The sequence below is a fragment of the Melopsittacus undulatus genome, chromosome 17 (assembly GCF_012275295.1).
Source record: "Melopsittacus undulatus isolate bMelUnd1 chromosome 17, bMelUnd1.mat.Z, whole genome shotgun sequence".
Taxonomy (NCBI): Eukaryota; Metazoa; Chordata; class Aves; order Psittaciformes; family Psittaculidae; genus Melopsittacus; species Melopsittacus undulatus.
The window spans coordinates 3,440,780-3,462,782 of record NC_047543.1 but is presented as its reverse complement, the minus strand read 5'-3'; the positions used below and the strand labels follow the sequence as shown (position 1 = coordinate 3,462,782).

The 22,003-nt window shown below is 61.5% G+C and overlaps 1 protein-coding gene across 1 annotated transcript; it reads right to left on the bottom strand.

The window, feature by feature from the left end:
• Positions 1-7,223: 7,223 nt before the first annotated feature.
• Positions 7,224-14,660, bottom strand: TBKBP1 (TBK1 binding protein 1). Its single transcript, XM_034070253.1, has 9 exons — positions 14,439-14,660; positions 14,245-14,367; positions 14,070-14,174; positions 13,493-13,643; positions 13,252-13,412; positions 13,113-13,162; positions 9,509-9,627; positions 8,120-8,865; positions 7,224-7,352 (listed from the first exon to the last, which is right to left on the bottom strand). The coding sequence occupies exons 1-9, from the start codon at positions 14,658-14,660 to the stop codon at positions 7,224-7,226; spliced, it is 1,806 nt and encodes a 601-aa protein (XP_033926144.1).
• Positions 14,661-22,003: the final 7,343 nt, after the last annotated feature.

Genomic DNA, 22,003 nt, shown 5'->3' with positions numbered 1-22,003 from the left:
TGTGGGATCACCCGCCCTGCTGCGGGTAACTTGGGGTCATGGGGGGGCCGGACCCCTCTGGGATGAGGCTGAGGATGGTCGCACCCAGCGGAAGAGATGGTGATGTCTGATCCTGCCCCACAGGGTTCAATCCTCCCTCTTTAGGTCCTACCCTTCCCTATAGAATCACAGCCAGGTCTGGAAGGTTCTGTCACATAGGACCTTAACCCATAGGGTCCAGTCCTGCCCTGCAGGGTCCCATCTTCCCCCACAGGGTCTCATCCTGCTCTACAGAATTTAGCCCTGCTTTCCAGCTTGCCCTATAGGGTCCAACCCTGCTCTATAGGTTCCAGTCCTGTGCTGCAGGGTCCTGTCCTGCCAGGTTTGGTCTCACCCTGCCTTGTTGGGCCCCATTCTACTGCTCAAGGACACATGCTAGTGTGATTGGTCCCATCCTGCTATGTAGATGCTGATCATCCTCTATAGGGTCCAATCGTGCCCGGCTGGGTCCTACGTTCCCCCACAAGGACTCATCCTGCCCCACTGAATTTAGCCTTGCTTTCCAGCCTGTCCTGTAGGGTCCAATCCTGTTCTATAGGCACCCACCCTGTGCTGCAAGGTCCTGTCTTGGCCGGTAGGGTCTCATCCTGCCTGTTTGAGTCTCATCCAACTCTTCAGTGTCCCATCCTATGTAGGGGCTGCTCGTCCTCCATAGGGTCTCATCCTTTCCTACTGGGTCCCATCCTGCGCCATTGAGTCCTGCAGGGTCCGACGCAGCTCTGGACGGTCCGATCCTGCCCGGGGCACAGCGCTGGGGACGGGCACTCACCGCGTGCCAAACGGCAGAGCCGGGAGCTAAAAATACCCGTGGGGGCCCTGCCGACGGAAGTGGAGGTGTCGGCACCGGCTGCTCCAGCCCGGGGGGGGGGGCCATACTCGGGTGTCCCGGCCCCCACCGGGGACCCTCCTACCCAGCCCCGGCACCGCAATCAAATGGGAGGCAGCACCGGGTGCTGCGGCCCCACCGGACACCCCAACCCACGGGTGCTGAGGAGCATCCCCCGCGATGGGGACCCGGGTCCCGGCGTGTGCCCAGGGGTGAGGGGCCTTTGGGAGATGCAAAGTGACAAATGACGCCCCGCACGCGTTAATGGATGTGACGCGGGGCTGACACCGCCGTGGCACCGGGAACAGAGGGAAAAGATTCCAATCGAACGTTAAAAATAGGTCATGGGGAAGGAGAAGGAGCCGGGTTCGTTTCAGCCGCCGGGTACAAGGAGCCGCCTGTGGGTCCAGCCGGCGCGGAGGGAGCTGAAAGTGGGGTGGGATGGAGGTGGGAGGGGATGGGATGGGATGGGATGCTCCATCAGTGGTGGGACCCCAGCCCCAGGTCCTGCCTGCCCAAAGCCCAGCTCGGCATCAGCCTGTGCTGGCACAGGCATGGCCAGATTGGTCCCCGTGGAGGTGTTTAGGGGACCCCAAGGTTTCCCATGGGGCAGGGCTGTGGGGCCCGGTGCCCACGGTGGCCTCGCGCTGGCTCAGTGGGTCATGGGGAGTTCAGGGTGTCCATGGCCTCCGGGCACCCACTGGGTGCTGGATTTCAGTGGGGCCACCAGTGGGTCGTGGCTGTCACAGCCCCACAATGTCCCCAGCAGCAGGTCCCCAGGGGACACATCAGCCACGGGGCCACCAGCATGGCTGACCATCACTGCTGTCCCCAAGAGCCACACAGCAACCAGGGGGACCATCTCCATCCCTGCTTTGGGTGCATCCCTATCGCAGAGCATCCCCACCCCAGTGGCAGCTGGGGACAGGGGGGTGGCAGGGCATAGGCACAGGCACAGGGGGGATTTGGGGGCTGTGTTTCACAAGCCCCCTTGGATGCTCGATCGGGGTGACCCCAAGTTTAACCCCACTTACGGCGCCGGCAGACGCTGCCCCCGATGCAGATGGGATGTGACAGCCGAGAAGTCCCCCCCTGGCAGCAGTGGCGAGGCTCTGACCGCGGAGGGGAGAGGAGGGGGGGACACGGGACGTGAGACCCATGTCAGGGCGCGTTGGCTCCGTCACCTCCCCGCAGTGAGACGGCGGGTCCCACGCTGGCAGCCTGCGTGTCCCCGGGGGGGCCGGTGGCACTTGTCTCTCTGCAGCATCTGTGATGGCGCTGGGCACATGGCAGCCGGGGCCGTGTGTGTTGTTATGTGTGTGTGCTCCCCCCTTCCCCCCCCCCCGCTGGCTGGGAACACGGATGGATGCTAAAGAGCTGATCCCATCACACGGATGAGGAAGGACACTGCGGTGGCTTGGCCAGGAGGGGACTTGCTTCATCCTGCCTGGGTGGGAAGGGCACATCCCGGGGGTGAAGGGCAGGAGGGCCGTGGGGACCACGGGTGACACCAACTCCTCTGCGAGGCTGTGGGGAGCCGGCGCTGGGGAGGGTGAGGCATGTGTGAAAACCTCCTGTATCTCCAGGAAGAGCATCTGAGAGAGGTCGGGCAGCGGCCAGCACCCCAGTGGGACAGGGACCAGTGGTGAGTGGTGCACAGCCAGAGCTGGGGCTGACAGCAGAGCGACAGCCCGGGGCCATGAGGCAGGGACCGGCACTCCAGGTGGATGCAGCGGTGTGGGCACTAAGGGTGATGCTGGCACTGGGTACCCAGCCTGGATACAGGCACTCAGGAGTGATGTGGGCATCCCAGGGCAGTACAGGGACCAGAACCTCGTGGGGATGCAGACACCTCAGGGTGATGCAGGCACCCAGGGGTGATGCTGGATGAAGGTACTCAGGGTGATGCGAGCACCCTGGGGTGATGCGGGCACCTTGGGGCGATGCGGGCATGGGGCACCCTTGGGAAGAGACCAAGCTGAAAAGCTGAAGTGCAGCAACCCCGGGTCCTTCGCAGGACCGTGGCCACTGCTGCAGTCACCAAAGGGCTTCACCCCAGGGTGGGGACAAAGCCCCGGTGCCACCCAGGGTCCCTTCCCCCCCCCCCCCGGCAGCCCCTCCGTTTCTTATAAACGCCTCTGGCGATGCTGCCCCGTGACACGGCAGCTCTGGGGCTTGTGGTTAAACCCCAGGGCTCCGGCTTTGACTCACACCGGATCCGTGGCACAGAGGGGGCCTTTTGGCACCCACGGCTGGAAAGAAACGCTCACCCGGGCAGGAGCGCCGGGTGCTTCCTCGCAGAGCCGTTTCCTATAAACCCCGACGGAGAAAGGAAAGAAAGAAAGAAAAGAAAGAAGAAAGAAGAAAGAAGAAAGAAGAAAGAAGAAAGAAGAAAGAAGAAAGAAGAAAGAAAGAAAGAAAGAAAGAAAGAAAGAAAGAAAGAAAGAAAGAAAGAAAGAAAGAAAGAAAGAAAGAAAGAAAGAAAGAAAGAAAGAAAGAAAGAAAGAAAGAAAGAAAGAAAGAAAGAAAGAAAGAAAGAAAGAAAGAAAGAAAGAAAGAAAGAAAGAAAGAAAGAAAGAAAGAAAGAAAGAAAGAAAGAAAAAGAAAGAGCCTGAGCTGCTGCTGCCCCCAACCGAAGCCATGGGGCCCTCTGGAGCCCATCTGGAGCCGCAGGGATACTTCCAGCCTGGTCTGGGGAGGGGAGGAATCAGCTTCTGGGGGCAGGTGGAGCGAGAAGCACCCAGGGCAAGACATGAGCACAGCCCTTACAAGACATCAGAGAATCGCCTTCGTGATGCAGGCAGCCAGGGACACCAGGACGCTGTCCTCCCTGCTTGGAGCTGACCCTGAACACCCGGCAATAGGGAAGCAGCATCCCTGATCCCCATCCCCTCGGTGGTGCTGCAGGAGCAAGGGAGAACTGGCTCATTTTTCCCCTAAATGATATAAATGCCGAGAAAGGAAAATAACCCCCAAAACTGAAAGTGTTCAGGAAAAAGCAGCTTTTCACCTGCCTCAGAATAAGGGTTTTTTGGTGGGAGAAGTCAAATAAACCAAAGGAAGCTGCTGTTTAGGAAATGCTGAGGTGCGACCTGCATGAGGGGATGGGGACAGGGACATGGAGCTGCAGCGTGGGCCCCATAGGTGGGGGGCTCTTCGTGGCTCTGGGGGACAATGCCCTGAGCCATCCCTGCTGTTTCCAGGCACAATCCCCACAGGGATGCTCCCGCTGTCCTTGGACCCCATCCCTGGCCCCTGCAGGAGGGTCCCTGCATCCCAGCCATGCTGCGGCTGAGGAGGGACTGGCTCATCCCAGGTCACACTGGGGACCCGATGGGTCCAGCTGGATCCGTGACCCCAACCCCGAGAGCCCCGCACCCCGATGTGGGTCCTCCCACCCCCTGGTGCCAACAGGACCCCCACAGCAGACCCCAGGGCATGGTCATTGCCACCATCCCTGTCCCCACATCTGCGGTGGGGTGTGCGGTGCCAGTGGCATAAAGGGGGGATGCTCCTGGCAACCGGGTGTCGGGCTCAGGCACCCTTGGGTGCATCAGTCCCCCCAGGAGCACCCAGTTCAGCCCTGGTGGGTGCCCCAGTGAAGGCTCTGCCACCCCGGGGGGGGGTGGGAGAGAGACCAAAACCACAACCGAGCGCTGCGGTTTGAGCTCCCTCCTGCGAGCACCGAGGAGGCGGCAGCAACCGGGGGGGGGTGTGTGGAGGAAACGGGGCCGCAAACACCCCCCCTCACCCCCCCATGCTCTGGCAGTGGGGCTGCAGTGGGGTGGGAGAGGGAAACTGAGGCACGGGGGTGCTGATGGCGTCGGTGGGGATAGGTCAGGGTTTCCCCATGCAGAACGGGGTGAGCCCCATGGGGTGATGAATTGAGGGCTACAAAGGGGGGAGTGATGCACCCTTATCCTGCTCCTGGGGCATACCAAGGTACTCAGCCCCACTGAGCCTTGTGCCCCCCGGGAGCATGGCACCCTGGGTCACATCCAGCCCTTCGCCCTCCCTGGCCCCACACACGAAGGGAAGCAGGAGCAGGGCAGCCCTCCCAGGAGGTGAACACCCCAATCCCGGGGTGCAGGCACCCCGAAACTCACCGAGCATCATGCACTGGGCATGGGGTCACAACTGCTTTGGGAGATGCATGTCCTGGAGCCGCCTGGTTCCTCCCACATGGCTCAGATGCTGCAGACGGGGGCCGGTGGGTTTGGGGGGGGGTGTCTGGGGGTCCCCACACCTTTGGGGGCAGCTCAGCACCCTCCTGACTCAGCAGCAGCCACCCCCGGAGGAAAGCGGCTCCGGGTCGGTGGTGGATGAGTAACGGCACCAACGCTTGACACCCACCACGTGGCTTCAAAGCATGGAGCTGGGGAGCGATGGAGAATTTGGGGGTGCAGACACCCCCTTCCCACAACCGGCTCCCCCCCTGCTCCAACCCAGTGCATCCCAGTCCAAACTGATGAATCCACCCTCAACACCACCCTGGGTATGGATAAGGCCTCATTCCTTGGTGTGTTCATCCCCCCTCCAGCATAGGACCCTTTGCTGCAGCATCCCATCCCCATGAGCATCACCACATCCCCCCCATCTCATCCCCATCGCTGCCTGGTACCCGGTGCCCAGCTCTGGCTCAGCCCTGGGTAGGGGCTGCTCTTCCTGCCCCCGGCCCCTGTCAGATGCAGAGATGAGGGTGTGATAACGCCGCTCTCATCGCTGTGCCTCTGCCTTGCCGGCGGCGCGGGGCCTGTATCTCCTTCACACCATCACCCTGCAGGCCACCGTGCTGCAGCGAGCTGGGAACTGAGCCTGCAGCCAGCTCAGGGAGCAGGGACCGTGCCCCTGACACCCTCTGCAGCCTCCCCCAGGGGCAGAGAGCCTGAGAACGGTCACAACTCATCACATGGATGCTCCCTACCGGAGCCAGGGGCAGGGAGCTGCGGTTTCCCATCAGCAGCTGAATTTAAGGGGGTCTCATTGCACCTGCATCCACACTGGGTGCAAAACCAGGCAGGAACACACACACAACCCCCCCAGACCCTCAGGCACAGGCAGGGATGCTCTAGGCCCTACAATAACACGGAGAAGTGGATCCAGCAGTGCTGTTGGAGCAATGGTATCCATGGGATGAGGGATAGGGCTTCCCTGTCCATAGGACAGGCCCTTCCCACAGGATAACCAGGAGGATCCCATCCCAGCCATCACCCCCACCAGGACTCTGAGCCCTGTGGGGTGCCTCCCTCCTTTGCATCTTTAGGAGAAGCATCAGCCCTAATGATGCTGGTACAAGACAGTGATGGAGGCATGAAGCCCGACAGCCACAATGCCCCCACCCTATCCCCATCCCTGGGTAGCACCCACAGCTCAGCCCCCCCCAATTCCGCCCCATGGGACCCAAAGAGAGGAGACAGCTTCAGCCCTTCCATGGCATTTTGGGCACTGGAAAGGGTTTATTGGAGTTGGTGGCACTGGGAACATGGGTCCCTTTCCCCAGGGGTCCCAGTGCAGTGGAGGGAGGCTGCACCCAGCCGAGCCCCCGGTGGTGGATGGGGAGGGTATGGGTGGGGGGGGGACATGCAGCGTGGAGCAGCTCGGCTGGGGGGGATGGCGCTGTGGACCCCCCCAATCCCGGCAGCTTTGAGGTAGATTGAACGTGGGGGGATATGGGGGGACGGGGAACTTAGGGTCAGCAGCACCCCTGGGCTAAAGCGGGGGGGCTGGTGGGGTGGGGGGTGCGTGGTCCCCACACTGGGGGGTGTCACGGTCAGGGAGAGCCCCCAGAGCCCAGTGCAGTGGTGGGGGGGGGAGTCCATGCTGCACTTTGGGGCTTGATTCTCAGCAGCATCATGATGGGGAGGGGGGAGAAATGGGGAGGAAGGGGGGGCTTTTAATGGGAAAGATGCTTGAACCGGTGAGATGAGGTGAGGGGGACCAAGAAAAAGCAGCTGCCCCCCACCTCGTGCCCCCCAAACCTAACTTTGACCCGTGGAAAGGACAGCCCTTCACCTGCTTCCTGGGGGTCAGATCCAGGACCTGGCCCCTCAAATCCTCCCTGAGATCAAGCAGCAGCACCCCAGGGTGCAGATGACACCCAAGGATGCAGTCGGGTCCCCTCGGGATGGCGTTATCCTGCTGCCCCAACTCGAGCATCCGGACCTGGTGTGGATGCAGGGATGGGGCGAGGTGGGAGCAAAAGGAGCCCCCATCTGGAGGGTGGGTGGGCTCCGGGGTTGGGGGTCTCAGTCTTTGTGTAGCTACTGAAGATTTGGAGGTATTTTGGGAGCTGTGTCGCTCCTCGTGTGTTTTCATGCAGCATCCAAAGGTCGGGGAGCAGGGGCTGGGGGGGGAAGGCTCAGATCTTGCTGTTCTCGAGGTGCGAGTCGATGTGCTTCACCAGGGCATCGTCCGGGTAGCCGATGGGGAAGGCGAGCTGGCACAGCGGGCAGCTCCGCACCTCCGAGTCCACCGTCTCCAGCAGCAGCTGTGGGGCAGAAGGAGGCGCTGAGCATGGCCTGCTCCCCATGGGGATCCCAGAGTGGTTTGGGTTGGAAGGGAGCTTAAAGCTACTCCAGCTGCAACCCCTTCCACTGGAGCAGCTGCTCCAAGCCCCTGTGTCCAACCTGGCCTTGAGCACTGCCAGGGATGGGGCAGCCACAGCTTCTCTGGGCACCCTGTGCCAGCGCCTCAGCACCCTCACAGGGAACAGCTTCTGCCTTACCTCCAACCTGAACTTCCCCTGTTTCAGTCTGAACCCATCACCCCTTGTCCTGTCCCTCCAGTCCCTGCTGCAGAGCCCCTCTCCAGCATCCTTGTAGCCCCCTTCAGACACTGAAGCTGCTCTGAGGTCTCCATGCACCTTCTCTTCTCCAGCCCCAATGTTCTCAGCCTGGCTCCATCCGGGAGCTGCCCCAGCCCCTGCTCATCCTCATGGCCTCCTCTGGCCTTGGTCCACCAGCTCCAAGTCCTGATGCTGAGGACCCCAGAACTGCACACAGTGAGATCTTACAGGAGCAGAGGGGCAGGATCACCTCCTTGGACCTCCTAGTTATGCTCCTTTAGATGCAGCCCAGGATATGGTTGTTTTCTGCCACTGCTTCCCTATCCCCCCCAGCTCCTCCCCAAAACCAGCTGCTGGGTGCAGCAATGGGGAAACCGAGGCGCTCCATGCAGCAACCACCTGCCTACGCATCAGTGGGGCTCCTTCGCCCCCACCAACCCATCCCGGGGGCGCTGGGGATCCCCACTTACGTTAATGGAGGGCCAGGACTGAGCATGCTCTGCCCGGGCATAGGCAGCAGCCGTCCGGTGTGCGGCGTCGGCGTCGGGGCTGGGGAAGCCGGCACAGAAGGATGCGCAGCGAATGGCTCCGGCCTCGGGGCTGGGCGGGCTGGGCAGTGCCCAATCCTCCTCATCCGACGACTGCTTCTCAAAGCGGACGTGCTCCTCGAAGGGCTCATGGGCGCTCAGGGGGGCCCCGGCACCCGCCAAGTACACCTCGCCATAGGGTCGGTGCTTGGGGAGCGTCGAGGCTTCGGGCTGGAGCCAGAGCGAGCGGCTCTGCTGGTACAGAGCCACATTGCTCACCTCCGAGTAGCTCCGGCGGCCCTGGAAGCCGGCCTTGATGTGCCGGCTGGAGGGTTTGGCATAGCCCAGCTCCATCCTCTCTCCGGGCAGGCGGTGCGGTGATGCTGAAGCCGGTGATGGGCACGGTGGGGGCACCGGGGACCGGCGCTGCTGGGCTGGGGACTGGCTGGACGGGGGCACCGGGGACCGGCGCTGCTGGGCCGGGGACTGGCAGGGGCCGGGGGCTGGCGAGCGGCGCTGCTGGGCCGGGGACTGAGTGGGGGGGCCTGGCGAGCGCCGCTGCCGCGCTGGCGACTGGCACTGGGGTGCGGGAGGGCGGCCCGGGGGGACGGGCGAGGGACACTGCGGGGCCGGCGAGCGGCGCTGCGAGGCTGGGGAATGGCACTGGGAGAGCGGGGAGTGGCGCTGGCCTGCAGGGGAGAGAGCAGAGAACCCCCCCAAGTGTCAGGTTGGAGGCGAGGAGAGCATCCCATATCCCCTGCATGCATCCGGGGTGGATGGGTAAGGGATGCGGCCGAGGGGAGGGATCCCGGGATGGATGGTCCCAGGGATAGAATCATGGGATGAGCCAGGCTGGAAAAGACCTTTAAGCTCATCCAGTCCAACCAGCACTGCCAGGGCCACCCCTAACCCCTGGCACTGAGGCCTCGTCTCCACAGTGTGTGAACACTTGCAGGGATGGTGCCTGCAGCCCTGCTCTGGGCAGCCTGTTCCAATGCCTGAGCACCCTGTGGGGCAGGAATTGTTCCTAATATCCAATGTAAATAAAACAGCTTGTGTTGGAAGGGACCTTCAAAGCTCATCAAGGCCAACCCCCCTGCAATGAGCAAGGAACACGTTCAATAAGACCAGATTGCCCACATGGAAGGAAGGTCTTTGAGACGGATGCTCTTGGGGAGGGATGGTCCAGGGAGGGATGCTCCCCAGGATGAACACATGCAGGAGCTCATCACCAGCCAGAGCACAAGGGCATCCAGCATGGACCCCCCATTATTTGCCCCCCAGCCCTGCCTGGCTATTGAGTACCAGCCCCCAGTGTCCCCCCCCCCTTACCACCATTGAGGCTCTTCTCCTGCAGCAGGGAGCGGAGGATCTGGCTCTGCAGGGAGCTGAGGTTCCGCAGGCGGCACAGCTCCTCCGTCAGCTCCGTGTAGGCCAGCGCCAGGTTCACCCTGCGGCGAGGACGCAGCATCACTGAGGGCGAAGCGGCCCCTGCTTCCCCATGGGGGGCACCCGAAACCCACGTTCGGGTTTGTCACTCGGAAGGGGAAAGCTGTGGCTGTGCATCGGGTGCAACCGGAGGGAGGTGGGAGCCGCCCCCCCCCCCCCCCCAGCCGCTCTCGGGGCCCTGACAGAGGCATTAAATCCTTCCCCACGTTGGGTGTCACTTCTCAAAGCCGCGTTCTCTGCGGTGATGCGAAGGCCCCGAGGGCCGGGGGGGCTCTGAGCATCCACACCGAGGGGAGAACTGAGCTGTTGTGACACCCCCCGGACCCGGGAGATGCTGCTTGTAACAGCAGCTGACAGGTCTACCCCTGCCCCCCCCCCCCCCCCAGCATTGCATTTGGGGAGGGGGGGAAGAGAGGAAAAAGAAAAGAAGAAAAAGAAAATCAGGAAAAGAAGAAAAGGGAAAGAACAAAAAGGAAACGAAAATAAAACCGATCAGAAAATAAGTGGAAAAAACAGAAAAAGAAGCAAAACAAAAAGTAAAAAAGATGAAAAGAAGAAAAATGTAGAAAAAAGGAGAGAAAAGAAAATTAAGAAAAAGAAAATAAATTAAAAGATGAAAAGAAAAAAGAATAATAATAAGAAAATAATTATAGAAAAGAAAAAGAAAAAAGAAAAGGAAGCGAAATAAAAAGAAGAAGAAAAAAGGAGAAAAAAAAAATAATTATAAAAAAGGAAAGGAAAAAGAAAAAGAAAAAAAAGGAGAGAAATAGAAAGAAATAAAAAGAGAGAGAGAGAAAACAGACCCGGAGAAAGAAAGAAAACCAAAAGCAAATGAGAACGAGGAAGCTGTGTCCTGAGCCAGGTCCCCACTGGCCCCAGACCCCCCCAACCTGCACCTCTGCCGGCTCCCACCTCTCGTGCCTCAGTTTCCCCCCTGCCACCCATCGTGGGCACCCGGCTCTGAGCCAGGGCCCTGCTGCAGAGGCTGCGGCTGCTCCCCACAGCCGGGGGGGTCCCATCACCCCCAGCCCCACGGTTGGGTCTGGCCCCCCCCAGCTCCCCTCAAGTCACACTGAGGCGCAGGGAGGAAGCACCAAAACCGCAGCGCTGAGGCGGAGGAGTGAGAGGTGCCGGGGGGGGGGGGTGTTGTTGTGAGCAGCCCCCGGCCCCTCACCCTGTGAGGGCAGGGACCTGTCCCATGCCCCCTCCACCCCACAGCCAAGGGGGTCCACGAGGGGTTTTGGGTGGTTTAATGCCAGCAAAGGGGAATTTGGGGGGGTTTCGGTTCCCCCCCCCCCCCAAGTTGCTGCTTCAAGGCAAGCTGTGGGTTTGATACGCAACTGCAGATAAGCCATGAGAACAAAAGAGCCACCGAAAACCCGGTGCCGAAATGAGCATCCCTGCTCCGGTGGGAATGGCTGGATCCCTGGGTCCATGGCACGACAACCGGGTCCCCTCCTTATCCCCCAGCCAGAGATGCTGTGGAGGGCTGAGACCCCATCCCAAGGTGGGAGCACCAAAGTGAGGTGCTGAGGATAACCGGGGGACTGGGGTGCAGTGTGCCCCCCACTCAAAGCACCAGGAAGGGGGGAAGAACTTGGGGTGACCTCCAGAGAGCCCCACCTGGTAAACAAGAGGTGGATGAAGACTGGAATACAAGCAGGAACAGCAGATGTAGGTGCTGCCAAGGAGCTGGGGGGAGCTTGGCATGACCCTAGCAGCTGCTTGGCACCCCCCTTTAGGGTTAGGGAACAGGGGATGGGGATGTCTCAGTGCAGCATCATTGGCAAAGGAGGTGCTGAGCACGGTGGCACCTTTGGCAAAGGCACCAGAATCACTAAAAGCCATAAATCCTCACCAAAACGGTGTCAGGACCAGGGATGAGGGTAGGGGTCTGACCCGCCTGCACCCATCACCCCTAGCACTCAGCACTGCATCCCCCTGGGTATCAGTAACCCGGGGCTCCCTCCTGCGAAGCATCCCCTGGTGCTGCAGCTTGTCAGCCCCTCAGAAAGACACCCCAAAAATGGGCAAAACCATGAAAAAAAACCCAAAACGAGGGGCCGAGGGACCCCCGCCCCTCTCCGCGGCAGCACGCTGAGTAATTCAGCAAAAGCCACCCAAAAATGTCACCCGGAGATGGAAAGCGCCGATAAAGCGTTTTTCACACCCAAAAAGAAGCGGTGGAGAGGAGCGGGTTACAAAAAAGAGCCGTATTTACAAGAAAGCACCGGGCTGGGGAGGGAAAGCCCATACCCGGGGAAGGGGGAAGGTGTCCCCCGGCTTAGGGGTGCCGGGCACTGGGCTCCCCGTGCCTCAGTTTCCCCATGCCGAGGTGTGGAAGTGAGGCTGAAACCCGAGGTGTTAATGTGGGCACTGGGAGCTTTAGCTGCTGGTGGAGGCTGATGGGGTGGGATGGGGAGCATGGGATGAAGGGAGTGCGGGAGAGCTCAGCATTCCCGGCTGGATGAAGGGGATGGGGAGGGTGAACGGGGGACACCCGCGGGGTGTGCCGCTGGGACGGGGCTGCAGCCGCCCCATCAGCGCGGATGCATCGGTGCCTGCAGCGCCCCGAGCCCCGCGAGAGGAGAAACGGTGAAAGCATCAAACACGTCGGGAGAACGGAGGGGGGACCCCCCCCAAACCCCCAGCCCCGGCCCCGCGCGTCAGCTCGGATCTGTCCACAGCTCGGCAAGGGCTGGCAGTGTGAATCCTGCATCCCGGCCGATAGCGGGATAACGGGAATGCCGCCTCAGTGCACAGGGTGCAGGCGGCTGCTCGCAGGGAATACCCCTGAAGCGGAGCTACTGGGGGGAGTTATGGGGTCGAGGCATAGGAAAAAGCCCCGGTTCAGCCGTGCCACATCAATCATCCCTGGATTTGGGGGTGTCTTTACCCAAACCCCCATTCTGAGGTGTTCAGTCCCCGTTCCAGCACCGGGGTTTGCCCCGATGGAGCTCCAGGAGCTCATGGATGCAGCGAGGAGGGGGACAGGATGCAGCATGAGGATCAGAGGAAGGATGCCCAGTACCACCATGGCTCCACACCCGGGTACCAGCGCAAAAAGGAACGTGCCAGCAGGGTTTGGTGCAGGGAAGGGATAGAAGGTGGCTCCGAGGAGCCTGGGCATGCTCCTGCTGCCGTGTCCCGCAGCCATGGATGCATGGCACGGGTGGCACAGTGCGGTGCTGTGTGCGCTGCGGCAGCCACAAGCCATCAGTGCCCTCTGGAGGCAGCAGCGCAGGCACCGAGCCGGGGCCACCCAGCTCAACTCCGAACTCCCGAGGCGCAGAGGGTGCTTTTGGGGTGCTGGATCCCCCCCTGCAGCGCTTCAAGATGGGGAAGCCCGCAGGGATCCTGCCCAAAGGGAAGTCCTGTCCCCCCCGGGACACCCTGGGTGTAAAGCAGAGTCCTACCCACCACCAACCCCCGCCATGCCGAGGTGGGGACCCCCCCATTGCAGCCCAGCCCTCACCCCAGTACTTACTGGTCGTCGCCCACCTTCTTCACCCAGGCCATGTCCCGCTCTGACTGCTCCTGGGGGGGAGAGCAGACATCCCATTGGCACCCGGACCTGCATCCATAGGGATGGGGATGCTCCCACAGGACCGGTCCCTGCTCCGAACCTGCTCCCGTGTGTCCTGCAGGTGCTTCAGCTCCGCCTGCAGCCGCTCGCACTCGGCCTTGAGATGCTCCTCACGGTGCTGGGCCCGTTGGGTCTCCTGGCGCGCTGCTTCCAGCTCAGCCTCCAGGCCCCGGCTCTGCCAGCCCCCGGCACGCTCCAGCACTGCGGGCAGGGCAGGCTCAGCACCGGCATGGAGCCCTGGGGGGGGGGGTTGGAGGGTCCCAGGGTGGGGGGGGTCTCACCGTGGGTCAGGCTGGGGTTGGGGTGCAGGGTGATGAAAGGCACCTCCTGTGCCGGGATCGGGGTGCCCAGCGCCGGGAAGCTGCTGTCGCGCTGCCGGAGCTGCTGCTCCAGGCTCCGGATGCGGCTCAGGTGAGTGTCCACCAGCGCCCGCTGCATGGGGAGGGGGAAAGGGATGAACCCCCCAGCACTGCACCCATCCCGGGGGCCACCCTTGCAGACCCAGCACGCAGGATCCCCATGGAGCTCATGGGTGTCATGGCACAGTGGTGTGGGATATGTCCCTAGCATGTGGCCAGTCCCCCAGTGCTGGATGGGATGCAGGATGCTGGGGATGCCAACATGGACACCACACTGGGGATGGGAGCATCCCTTGGCAGAGCGGGAGTGGGGAGGGACATGAATAAATCCAAGCAAAGTGCATCACTAAATCCCCAGCATGGCCAGAATGGGGGTGAGCAGCCACATCCCCCCAGCCCTACATCCCACTGAGTCCTGGTGGCGGCACCAGCATTCCTATGGGATCTGCCCAGCTGCTGCCATGGGGACGGGACACGGATGTCTCCCTCCGGCACGTACCATCTCTCCCAGCTCCGTCTCCAGGTCAGCCTTCTCCACACACAGCTTCTCATAGGCCTGGATCATCTCCTCCAGCTGCTCCTCACGCTCTTTGCTCTTCTGCAGCTGCAGAAGGAGGGATCCATGGGTTGGGGGGCAGCTCAGGGACCCCCCCATGTCCCCCAGCCCCACTCACCTCGTGCTGGAACTGGTTGAGCTGCTGCTGCAGCGATGCCTTCTCGCTCTTGAGCAGCGACGTCTCCTTGGCCTCGTAGAGGGAGAAGATGTGTTCCTCCCCGAACTCCCCGATCAGCGGGTACTGCAGCCATGGGGCAGGGCGTCAGTGGGGACCCCCGGTCCCAGCCCCCCCGAGCCCCCCGTGCCCCTCACCTTGACCTCGTACATCTTGAGCCGGCGCTTGAGCGTGGAGTTCTCCCTCTCCAGCCCCGTCAGCCGGTTCTTGATGTCATCATAGGCAGTGATGAGGGCGAAGTGGGAGGCCGAGCACATCTCACCCGAGAGGTCAGTGTTGGGGCTGTCGAGCCAGTCCTCGTCCTGCCCCAGCGCGTCCTGCGTCAGGATGCTGATGTCGTCCTCGAACATGGAGTCCATGTCCTGCCTGCGGTGGGATGGGATGGGATGGGTGGACAGAGAGACAGCCGCTGGTGACCCCATGGCAGGGATGGGTATGGATGGGAGCAGCACAAAGCCCCCAGAGAAAGGCTGGGCCATGGGGACACTGGATGCTCGAGCCCAGATGGGTCCTGTGGATGGCTCCGGTTGGAGATAAGGAAGAAGCTGTTCCCTGTGAGGGTGCTGAGGCGCTGGCACAGGGTGCCCAGAGAAGCTGTGGCTGCCCCATCCCTGGCAGTGCTCAAGGCCAGGTTGGACACAGGGGCTTGGAGCAGCTGCTCCAGTGGAAGGCGTCCCTGCCTGTGGCAGGGGTTGGAACTGGATCAGCTTTGAGGTCCTTTCCAACACAAACCATCCCATGATCCTATGGAGTGAGGCTCCTGAGGAGCTCAACCTCTCCCATCGGCCAAGGCTTATAGAGGAAGGTTGGTCCTGGAAGCTGCCACCAGCACTGGCTCCAACCCCACAGGGATGGGACAAGGTGGTGGTGGTGGGGGGGACACAGTATCCCGGCATTCCCTGCAGGAGGAACCATGAGGAAGGCAGGAGGCTGCAGGGAGCATCCCCAGCCTGGCACCGGGGGGGACACGGTCACATTCCCGCATCCCCCCGGGAGCCAGCACCAGGAATAGCGCCGGGAGCCGGTTCCTCCCGCCCCGCACGCGAGCTGCTTCCCGTGCTCCCACGCCTCGGCGGCAGCAGCCTCTGCTGTGCCCTATATACCGGGAGCTCCGCACAGCTCCGGGTCCTGCCCATGGCCAGGATGAGTCCCTGGTCCAGGTCTCTGTGGATGTGACCCTGTTCATCGCTGCAGGATGTGACCCTGGTCAGGGGGTTGGGGGGGTTGGAGAGCGGCTGCCACCGGCTCTGCTGGGGCTCCTTGGTTGGTTGATGGGGAAAAAGGGCCCCAGGAGTGTGAGCGCCAGCACCGCAGCTCCTGCCCCAAGCCCTGTGCCCATGGGCACCCCATGGGCACCGCGGCGGCCGCTGCTCAGGCGCAGCCGCACCGGCTCAGGCAGGAGCCGTCACCATACAAATAATTCATAGCAGAAAGCCTGGAGAGGGAGGTGACATCCGCAGGGTGATGGGGAGGAACCCGGCCCTGCTCTGCCCCAGGCGAGGGGGACACAGACCCCCCATTGCCCCACAGCCAGTGCTGGGCAGTCAGAGCCTCTGTTGGGACAAGGAAACAGGGACACCCCCCCCAGCTCCGTGCCCTCTTGTGAGGGCCTTAAATCCACACTGAATTGGACCCCTGTGCTAGGCAGGAAGGGCACCAGCATCACCCCCTTGGGGAAACTGAGGCAGCCAAGATGAGATTCCCCAAGCCCTTGAGGACCCCATAAGCAAGACCCCATGAGTGCTGCACTGCAGGGTCTGGAGGTGCCCAGACCCCTCCTTCGGGGCACCCCCCAGTGCTGGCTGGGGACGGGCCCCCCTCCCATCCCCATACACAGCAGCTCTGCACCCCCAGCGCAGGCCCCGCTCCCGTGCCTCAGTTTCCCCTCCCGTGCCCCACCGTGACACGTGCCTGGCAGCGGGCCCCGGGCACGGGGCGAGGCGGTGCGGGCTGGGCAGGGCTGCGGCGCGGCCACGCGTGTGCCAGGGGTCAGCAGGGAGCCGCGGCCGGGGCACCGGAGCGCGGCGGCTCCGGCATGGGGCTCCAGGGGCGATCCCCCGGTCACGGTGCTCCCTCCACGGTGCCAGCGGTCGCTCCCTTCCCGAGGCCTACAAATACCTTGGGAGAAGAGAGAAACCAGGGCTGCGGCTCGCCGGGATGCTGGAGGGGGGATGGAGGCCACGGGGATGGGCGCGGGCTGTGCCAGGCAGCGGGTGGCTGGCACCCAGATGGCATTGGGGGGGCTGCACGGTGTCCTCAACACAGCCCCACTCTGTAGGGGGGTCTGTGAGGGCCGAGCTCCAGCCCCGGAACGGGGCCAAGCCCCCTCCTCACTGCTGTCACCTCCCGGTGCTGGGGTTGGGGGGGGATCGGGGGTGCGATGCCACCGCCATGGCCCTGGGTGAGCTCAGACGGGCTGCGAAGCGGCGTGCAAAGGGGGCCGGGACCCTGGAGCCCCGACCCCGGCAGCCGGGGGCGGTCAGCCCCGGAGGGGGTCCCGGGCACCGGATGGGGGGGAGCGGGGAGGGGTTTGGCCTGCGGCGGCACCGGTGCCTCGGAGAGACCCGGCCCGGGGCTGCGCACCCCCTCCGGAGCCCAGCCCGGGGGGCGGCAGGCAGGGACCAGGACCGGAGGTGCAGGAGGGGCCCGGGATGGAGCCGGGGATGGAGCCGGGAATGGAACCGGGGATGGAACCGGGATGGAACCAGGATGGAGCCGGGATGGAACCGGGATGGAGCCAGGATGGAGCTGGGAATGAAACCGGGATGGAGCCAGGATGGAGCTGGGATGGAGCCGGGGATGGAGCCTGATGGGCAATGGGTCTGGGGGCGCGATGGGCCGGGGGGCCGCGGGTCCAGGTGTGGCGGTGTCGGTCCGGTTCTCGGGCCCGGTTTCCCCCCCGCCGGCCCCGGCCCAGGCCCCGCACTCACGGGCGATGCGAAGCGATGCGATGATGCTGCTGCTGCGGCGGCGGCCGCCGGGATGCGGCTCGGTCCCCGCCCCGGCCGGTGGCGGTACCGGTGGTGGTACCGGTCGCGTTACCGGTAGCGGTGCCGGTGCCGGTCTCGCCCCCGCGCCCGTTCCTTTCCGTTCCGCCGTTTCTTCCGCTCCGGAGACACCGAGAAACCACGTGGGCACCGAGCGGCCGCCAGCCCCTCCCCCCCCCGCTCCGGTGCCGCCCCCCCCCGCCCCGTTTCCCCCTCCCGGGGCACCGCGGGTCTCGGGGGCGCTCCCGGTGCATGAGGGGGGGGGGGGGGGGGGGGGCACCGCTGTGTCCCGGACCCCCCCGGAGCCATCACCCCCTGCCCTGCCCTGGGGAGGGGACCCCGGACCCCCCCATTGCAACCGGGGACACCCCCCCCCACTTCGGGGCTGAGTCCGGAGCCTGGGGGGGTTCACCCATCCGGTAGCCCAGGGGGGACAACGACAGAACCGAGCTGCAGGGACGCGCGGTGGGGGATGGGCTCAGCTCCATCCCCCCCTTTTCCATGAACATTTTATTCCCTGAATTGTTCTCTCGGAGCCGCTTCCATTATGGAATTCCATTTTTCTCCCGTGGCTGCGCAGGGTTATTAATAGCTGCTCTCCTTTCACCAGCACTGCCGGTGCCGGGGGCTCTATCCGCAAATCCCTGTGCTCCAGGGGGACAGATCCTGGCACCTGCAGATCCGGAGGCCTGGATGGACAGACCCATGGCACTGCACGAGCATTCCCCAATGGAAGACCCCGGTGGGAATCATCCCGTCCATGTGCCTCCATCACATGAGAGCTCATGGAAAAGGTGTCAAAACCAGGCAGAATCAGTGCTTGGCTTCACCCAGCCCCTGGTTCCCATTTGGACACCTGAAAGGAGGGAAGATCCCAGCTGAGGAGCTCTCACCCAGATCCTGATTCCTGGCATGGCTGTATCAGCCTGGATGGAGCCTGAGATGCTCCAGGAGAGCACGGCACTGATTCGGCACCAGCCCCAGCCTGGCATTGGCAGGTACCACTCTTAGGATGCCCACTCTTGTGATTCCCACATCTGGGGGCTGTGGAGCCCAAATGCAGCATTGGAGGCTTTGGGAGGCTGATGGCAGTCGGGAACGGGGCCATTCCCATTGGAGAGTTTGCCAGGGAATCACCACCGTTGGCTTTAGCGAGTGGCCTGGAGAAGAAAACAGCTCCGGGGGGGTCACAATGCTGGGCTGAAAGGAGTCACACAGGGCCGGGCAGGAGCCGTGGGGCTGGAATGGGCCACAAACAGGGCTCCGGATACAGCCCAGTGCCAGCTCCGAGTGCTTTGAAGTGCAAATGAAGGTTTCCATCAGGTTCCAAGTGAATTCCAAACAGGAACATGGAATGATGCCCCCCCGAGGGGCTGCATGCAGGGCATGGGGTGCAGGCGTTCACTGGGTGTGAGGGAGCATCCCACAGGATGCTCTGCTCTTCCCCTGAGGCTTCACAGAATCACAGAATGGTTTGGGTTGGAAGGGACCTTAAAGCTTCCTGGCATTTCCAAGCGTTTCTCACCCTGCCTCTCTCCCACATTCCCATCCTTGCTCCATAATGGAATTATTTACTCTAATGCATTTCCAGTGCCGTGAGATCTCAGCTGATCCAGTGCCTGTGATGGGGAATGATGGGGAGCAGGGGGAGGCAGGAGACTCCTCGGACAGCCTGGAGGCTGCAACTCCCTGGGTTCACATGAGGCCTGAGCTGTCCTGAAGCATCCATTGAACCCCAAAACATCACCTTCATCTTCATGGAGCATCTCCCGTTTGTCACCCTCCTTTACCAATGTTCAGGAGGAACGAAGGAGCCTGTGGGGTCTCTCATCAGCTCAGTGCCTTTATGGCAGAGGATTTGTCGGGTTATTACCAGTGGCAGAACTCAGCCTTTTGCCAGGGGACACTTAAAATCCCTCTGGTGACACCGGGAAGCATTACCTGGGGCTGAGGTTTTCCCTTCCCATCCCATCAGCTCCGGCTGCCATCGAGACGAGGCCAAGCACTGAACCCATTGATTCCTGCTGCTGACCAGGGTCTCCGGTGGGAACACGGAGCTCCATTCCCAGCGGATGTGGTTGCTCACAGCAGCACTTCCATCTCTATGGAGAGAACCTCAGATCATTTCGCCTTTGATTGGAAGCATCGGCTGTGAGCCAGGACCTGCACATCACACCCTGGGCTCCCCAAGAGCAGCAAGGGGAGGAGGATACAGGGGAATGTGAGCAGGGAAAGCTGCATCCCATGACCAGAGAGCAGAAAGCTCTGTAAACCCCTGTGCCAGCGCCCATTCCTGACGGCACAGCCTTTCCATACCTGTGCTGATCCCAGCTCCTCTGGGCTCCGGCTGTGGCAGGAAAGCCCCATGTCCTTGCCAGGCAAGCACATGTGAGTGATGCTTGAGTGATGCTCCCGTGTTGAGACAATGGGATTCCCAAGCAGCCAACACATGGAGCACAGCAGGAGAGCTCTAAACCGAAGGTTCCCCTTGGCTCTGGAGCTCAAAGGCCACACTGGTGACCCTGTGCTGGCATCATAGGAAACCGCTTGCATCCAGCAAGTGCCGGCAGTGCCAGACAGCACCAGGGAGCTCGCAGGAAGGCGCTGAGGCCACAGCATCACCTCTGAGGCTGGAAATCAACTTGTGGCTTCATTTCCCCTTCCCAAAGCTGCAGGAAATGTGGTTTCAATCCTCTCCCCATAGGGCCGCAGCGCTCCAGGGCAGGGGTGGGGGATGCTCCTCACCCTCCATCCCGATGCTCCATGAATCCAAGGGGCAGGCAGGGCTGCGCTGTCCCCACAGCGGGTGGCACATATGGCAGATGACACTGTGCTGTCACCTCAGCGAGAGGAAACGGGCGAGCGTCACTCATTGAGCGCGCACCCACACAGTCTCTGCAAGCTAAAGGATGCTGCTGCCAGCAGGAGACTGGGAAGATGAAGCAGCAAAAATAAATCCCCCCCCCCATAAGTAACAAAAATAAAGCGTTTTGGTTTAGGTTTTAATCATTTCCAAGGTAAATAAACCCATCCCCCCCTTCCCATCGTCACTGGGGCCCTGCAAAGTGTTAGCACCCAATGGGTGCCCGCAGTGCTGGTGCATCAGGGTGGGTTGAAGGCTTTGCCATGGGGAGGCAGAAGTGGAGAAGCGCTGGTTCCTCTGCTAGGTACAACTGAGGGGGTGATAAACGGAGATAACAAAGGAGAGGGTTGGAGCTGCGGATGTCGGGTTGGGTTAAATGGGGCTTTGAGATAGGGTTAGAGGGGCAGGATGCAAAGTCTCACCCTGGTGCTGAGGTCCTGGCACAGGGTGCACAGAGAAGCTGGGGCTGCCCCATCCCTGTTGGGCTTGGAGCAGCTCCTCCAGTGGAAGATGTCCCTGCCCATGGAACTGGATGAGCTTTAAGGTCCCTTCAACCCAACCCATCCCATGACTCTATGCAAGCACCAGAGCTACCAAACCCCAGCACTGATGCCCAGGCTGGGTTGAAATGGATTTCTGCTATGATTAAAGCCCCCAATGAGCAAAAACCAGCTCCAAGGCAGGGTTTGCCCTCCCTCTGCAGCCAGCAGGAGCAGGGCAAGAGGCGCTGCCACATCCCTCATGTGCTTCCCCATTGCTTTTGAGGACCCTTGGAATCAACCCCAAAGCCACCCCAAAGCCCCCAGACAAAGAGGCCGGACACGGGTTTGTTTCCACTACTGTCTCAGTGTACTTTATTCTCCTGCTGTCTACAGCTGAACAGCCACACAGGACAGAAACAGGTAGCACTGAGGAATGATCAGATTTGCTTCCCTCCACGTCCCCTCCCCAACTTCAGGAATGGCTTTTTCTGTCTTTTTTTTCCTTTCTTTTTTTAAATTTTTTTGTAATTTTTTAATATATATCTTTTATTTTAATTTTTTTAGGAAATCCCACCCCACCTCCAGAACCAAAATAAAAAGGCATCACTATGAAAGGTGACCCAGGCCGTGCTCCGGAGCGAGCCGGCATTCCCAGCTCCCCGAGCTCCTTTCTCCTCTCCAAACCTGGGATTTCCTTTCCCTTCCTTTCCCTTTGAGTTTCTGCTTTGTTTCTCATACACTGGTTCAAAGTCGGCACTTCGACTGCGATCTGAACCCAGCACTGAAAGGCACGTATCTGATACCCTGTACAAGAGCTAGTGTGGATGCTGCAGTGCAGATGGGCAACAGAAGTGGGACTCCACTGTCCTGGATCCTTGGATCCGAGTTGGAAGGGATGGGGAGGGGGGAGAAAAAAAGGGAAAGTGGGGAATAAAGCAGATTCTTGCTGCTTTTGAGAGAACAACAACAAAAAAGGAATACTGGCGAAGGTTTTGTAGTCTCCCTCCCACAGCAGCTTTGCAGGATGCCCGTGTTAAACTGCAGTCAGATGCTGGTAGTTCAACTGCTGCATTAAAAGGAAATGAAAAGAAAGAGTCTCCAACCCCTGCACCTTCTGCAGGGGTGGGTTGGATCTTGGCTTATTGCTGACAAGCTAAAAGGGCCTATTCCTCAAAAGCAAAAGTCTCATTGAAGAAGGAAAGGGAGAGATTCGCATCCTTCATGTGAACACAAAAGCGCTGCGTGGCCAGGGGAGCATCAGCAGCCGGTTGAGGTCCCAGTTGCCCATCAGCCTGCTGCTGGCGACCACATCCTCACCTAAAGGGTTCCCTTGGACTGGAAAAACCAAGAATACAGAAAAAAAAGGGAAG

Excerpts from the sequence above, each read along its gene's own strand:
- TBKBP1 (XM_034070253.1), bottom strand. The coding sequence starts at position 14,660 with ATGGACTCCATGTTCGAGGACGACATCAGCATCCTGACGCAGGACGCG. Across the intron at positions 14,368-14,438 it reads TCAAGATGTACGAGGTCAAG|TACCCGCTGATCGGGGAGTT; the intron begins GTGAGGGGCACG and ends CCATGGCTGCAG. Across the intron at positions 14,175-14,244 it reads TCAACCAGTTCCAGCACGAG|CTGCAGAAGAGCAAAGAGCG; the intron begins GTGAGTGGGGCT and ends CTCCTTCTGCAG.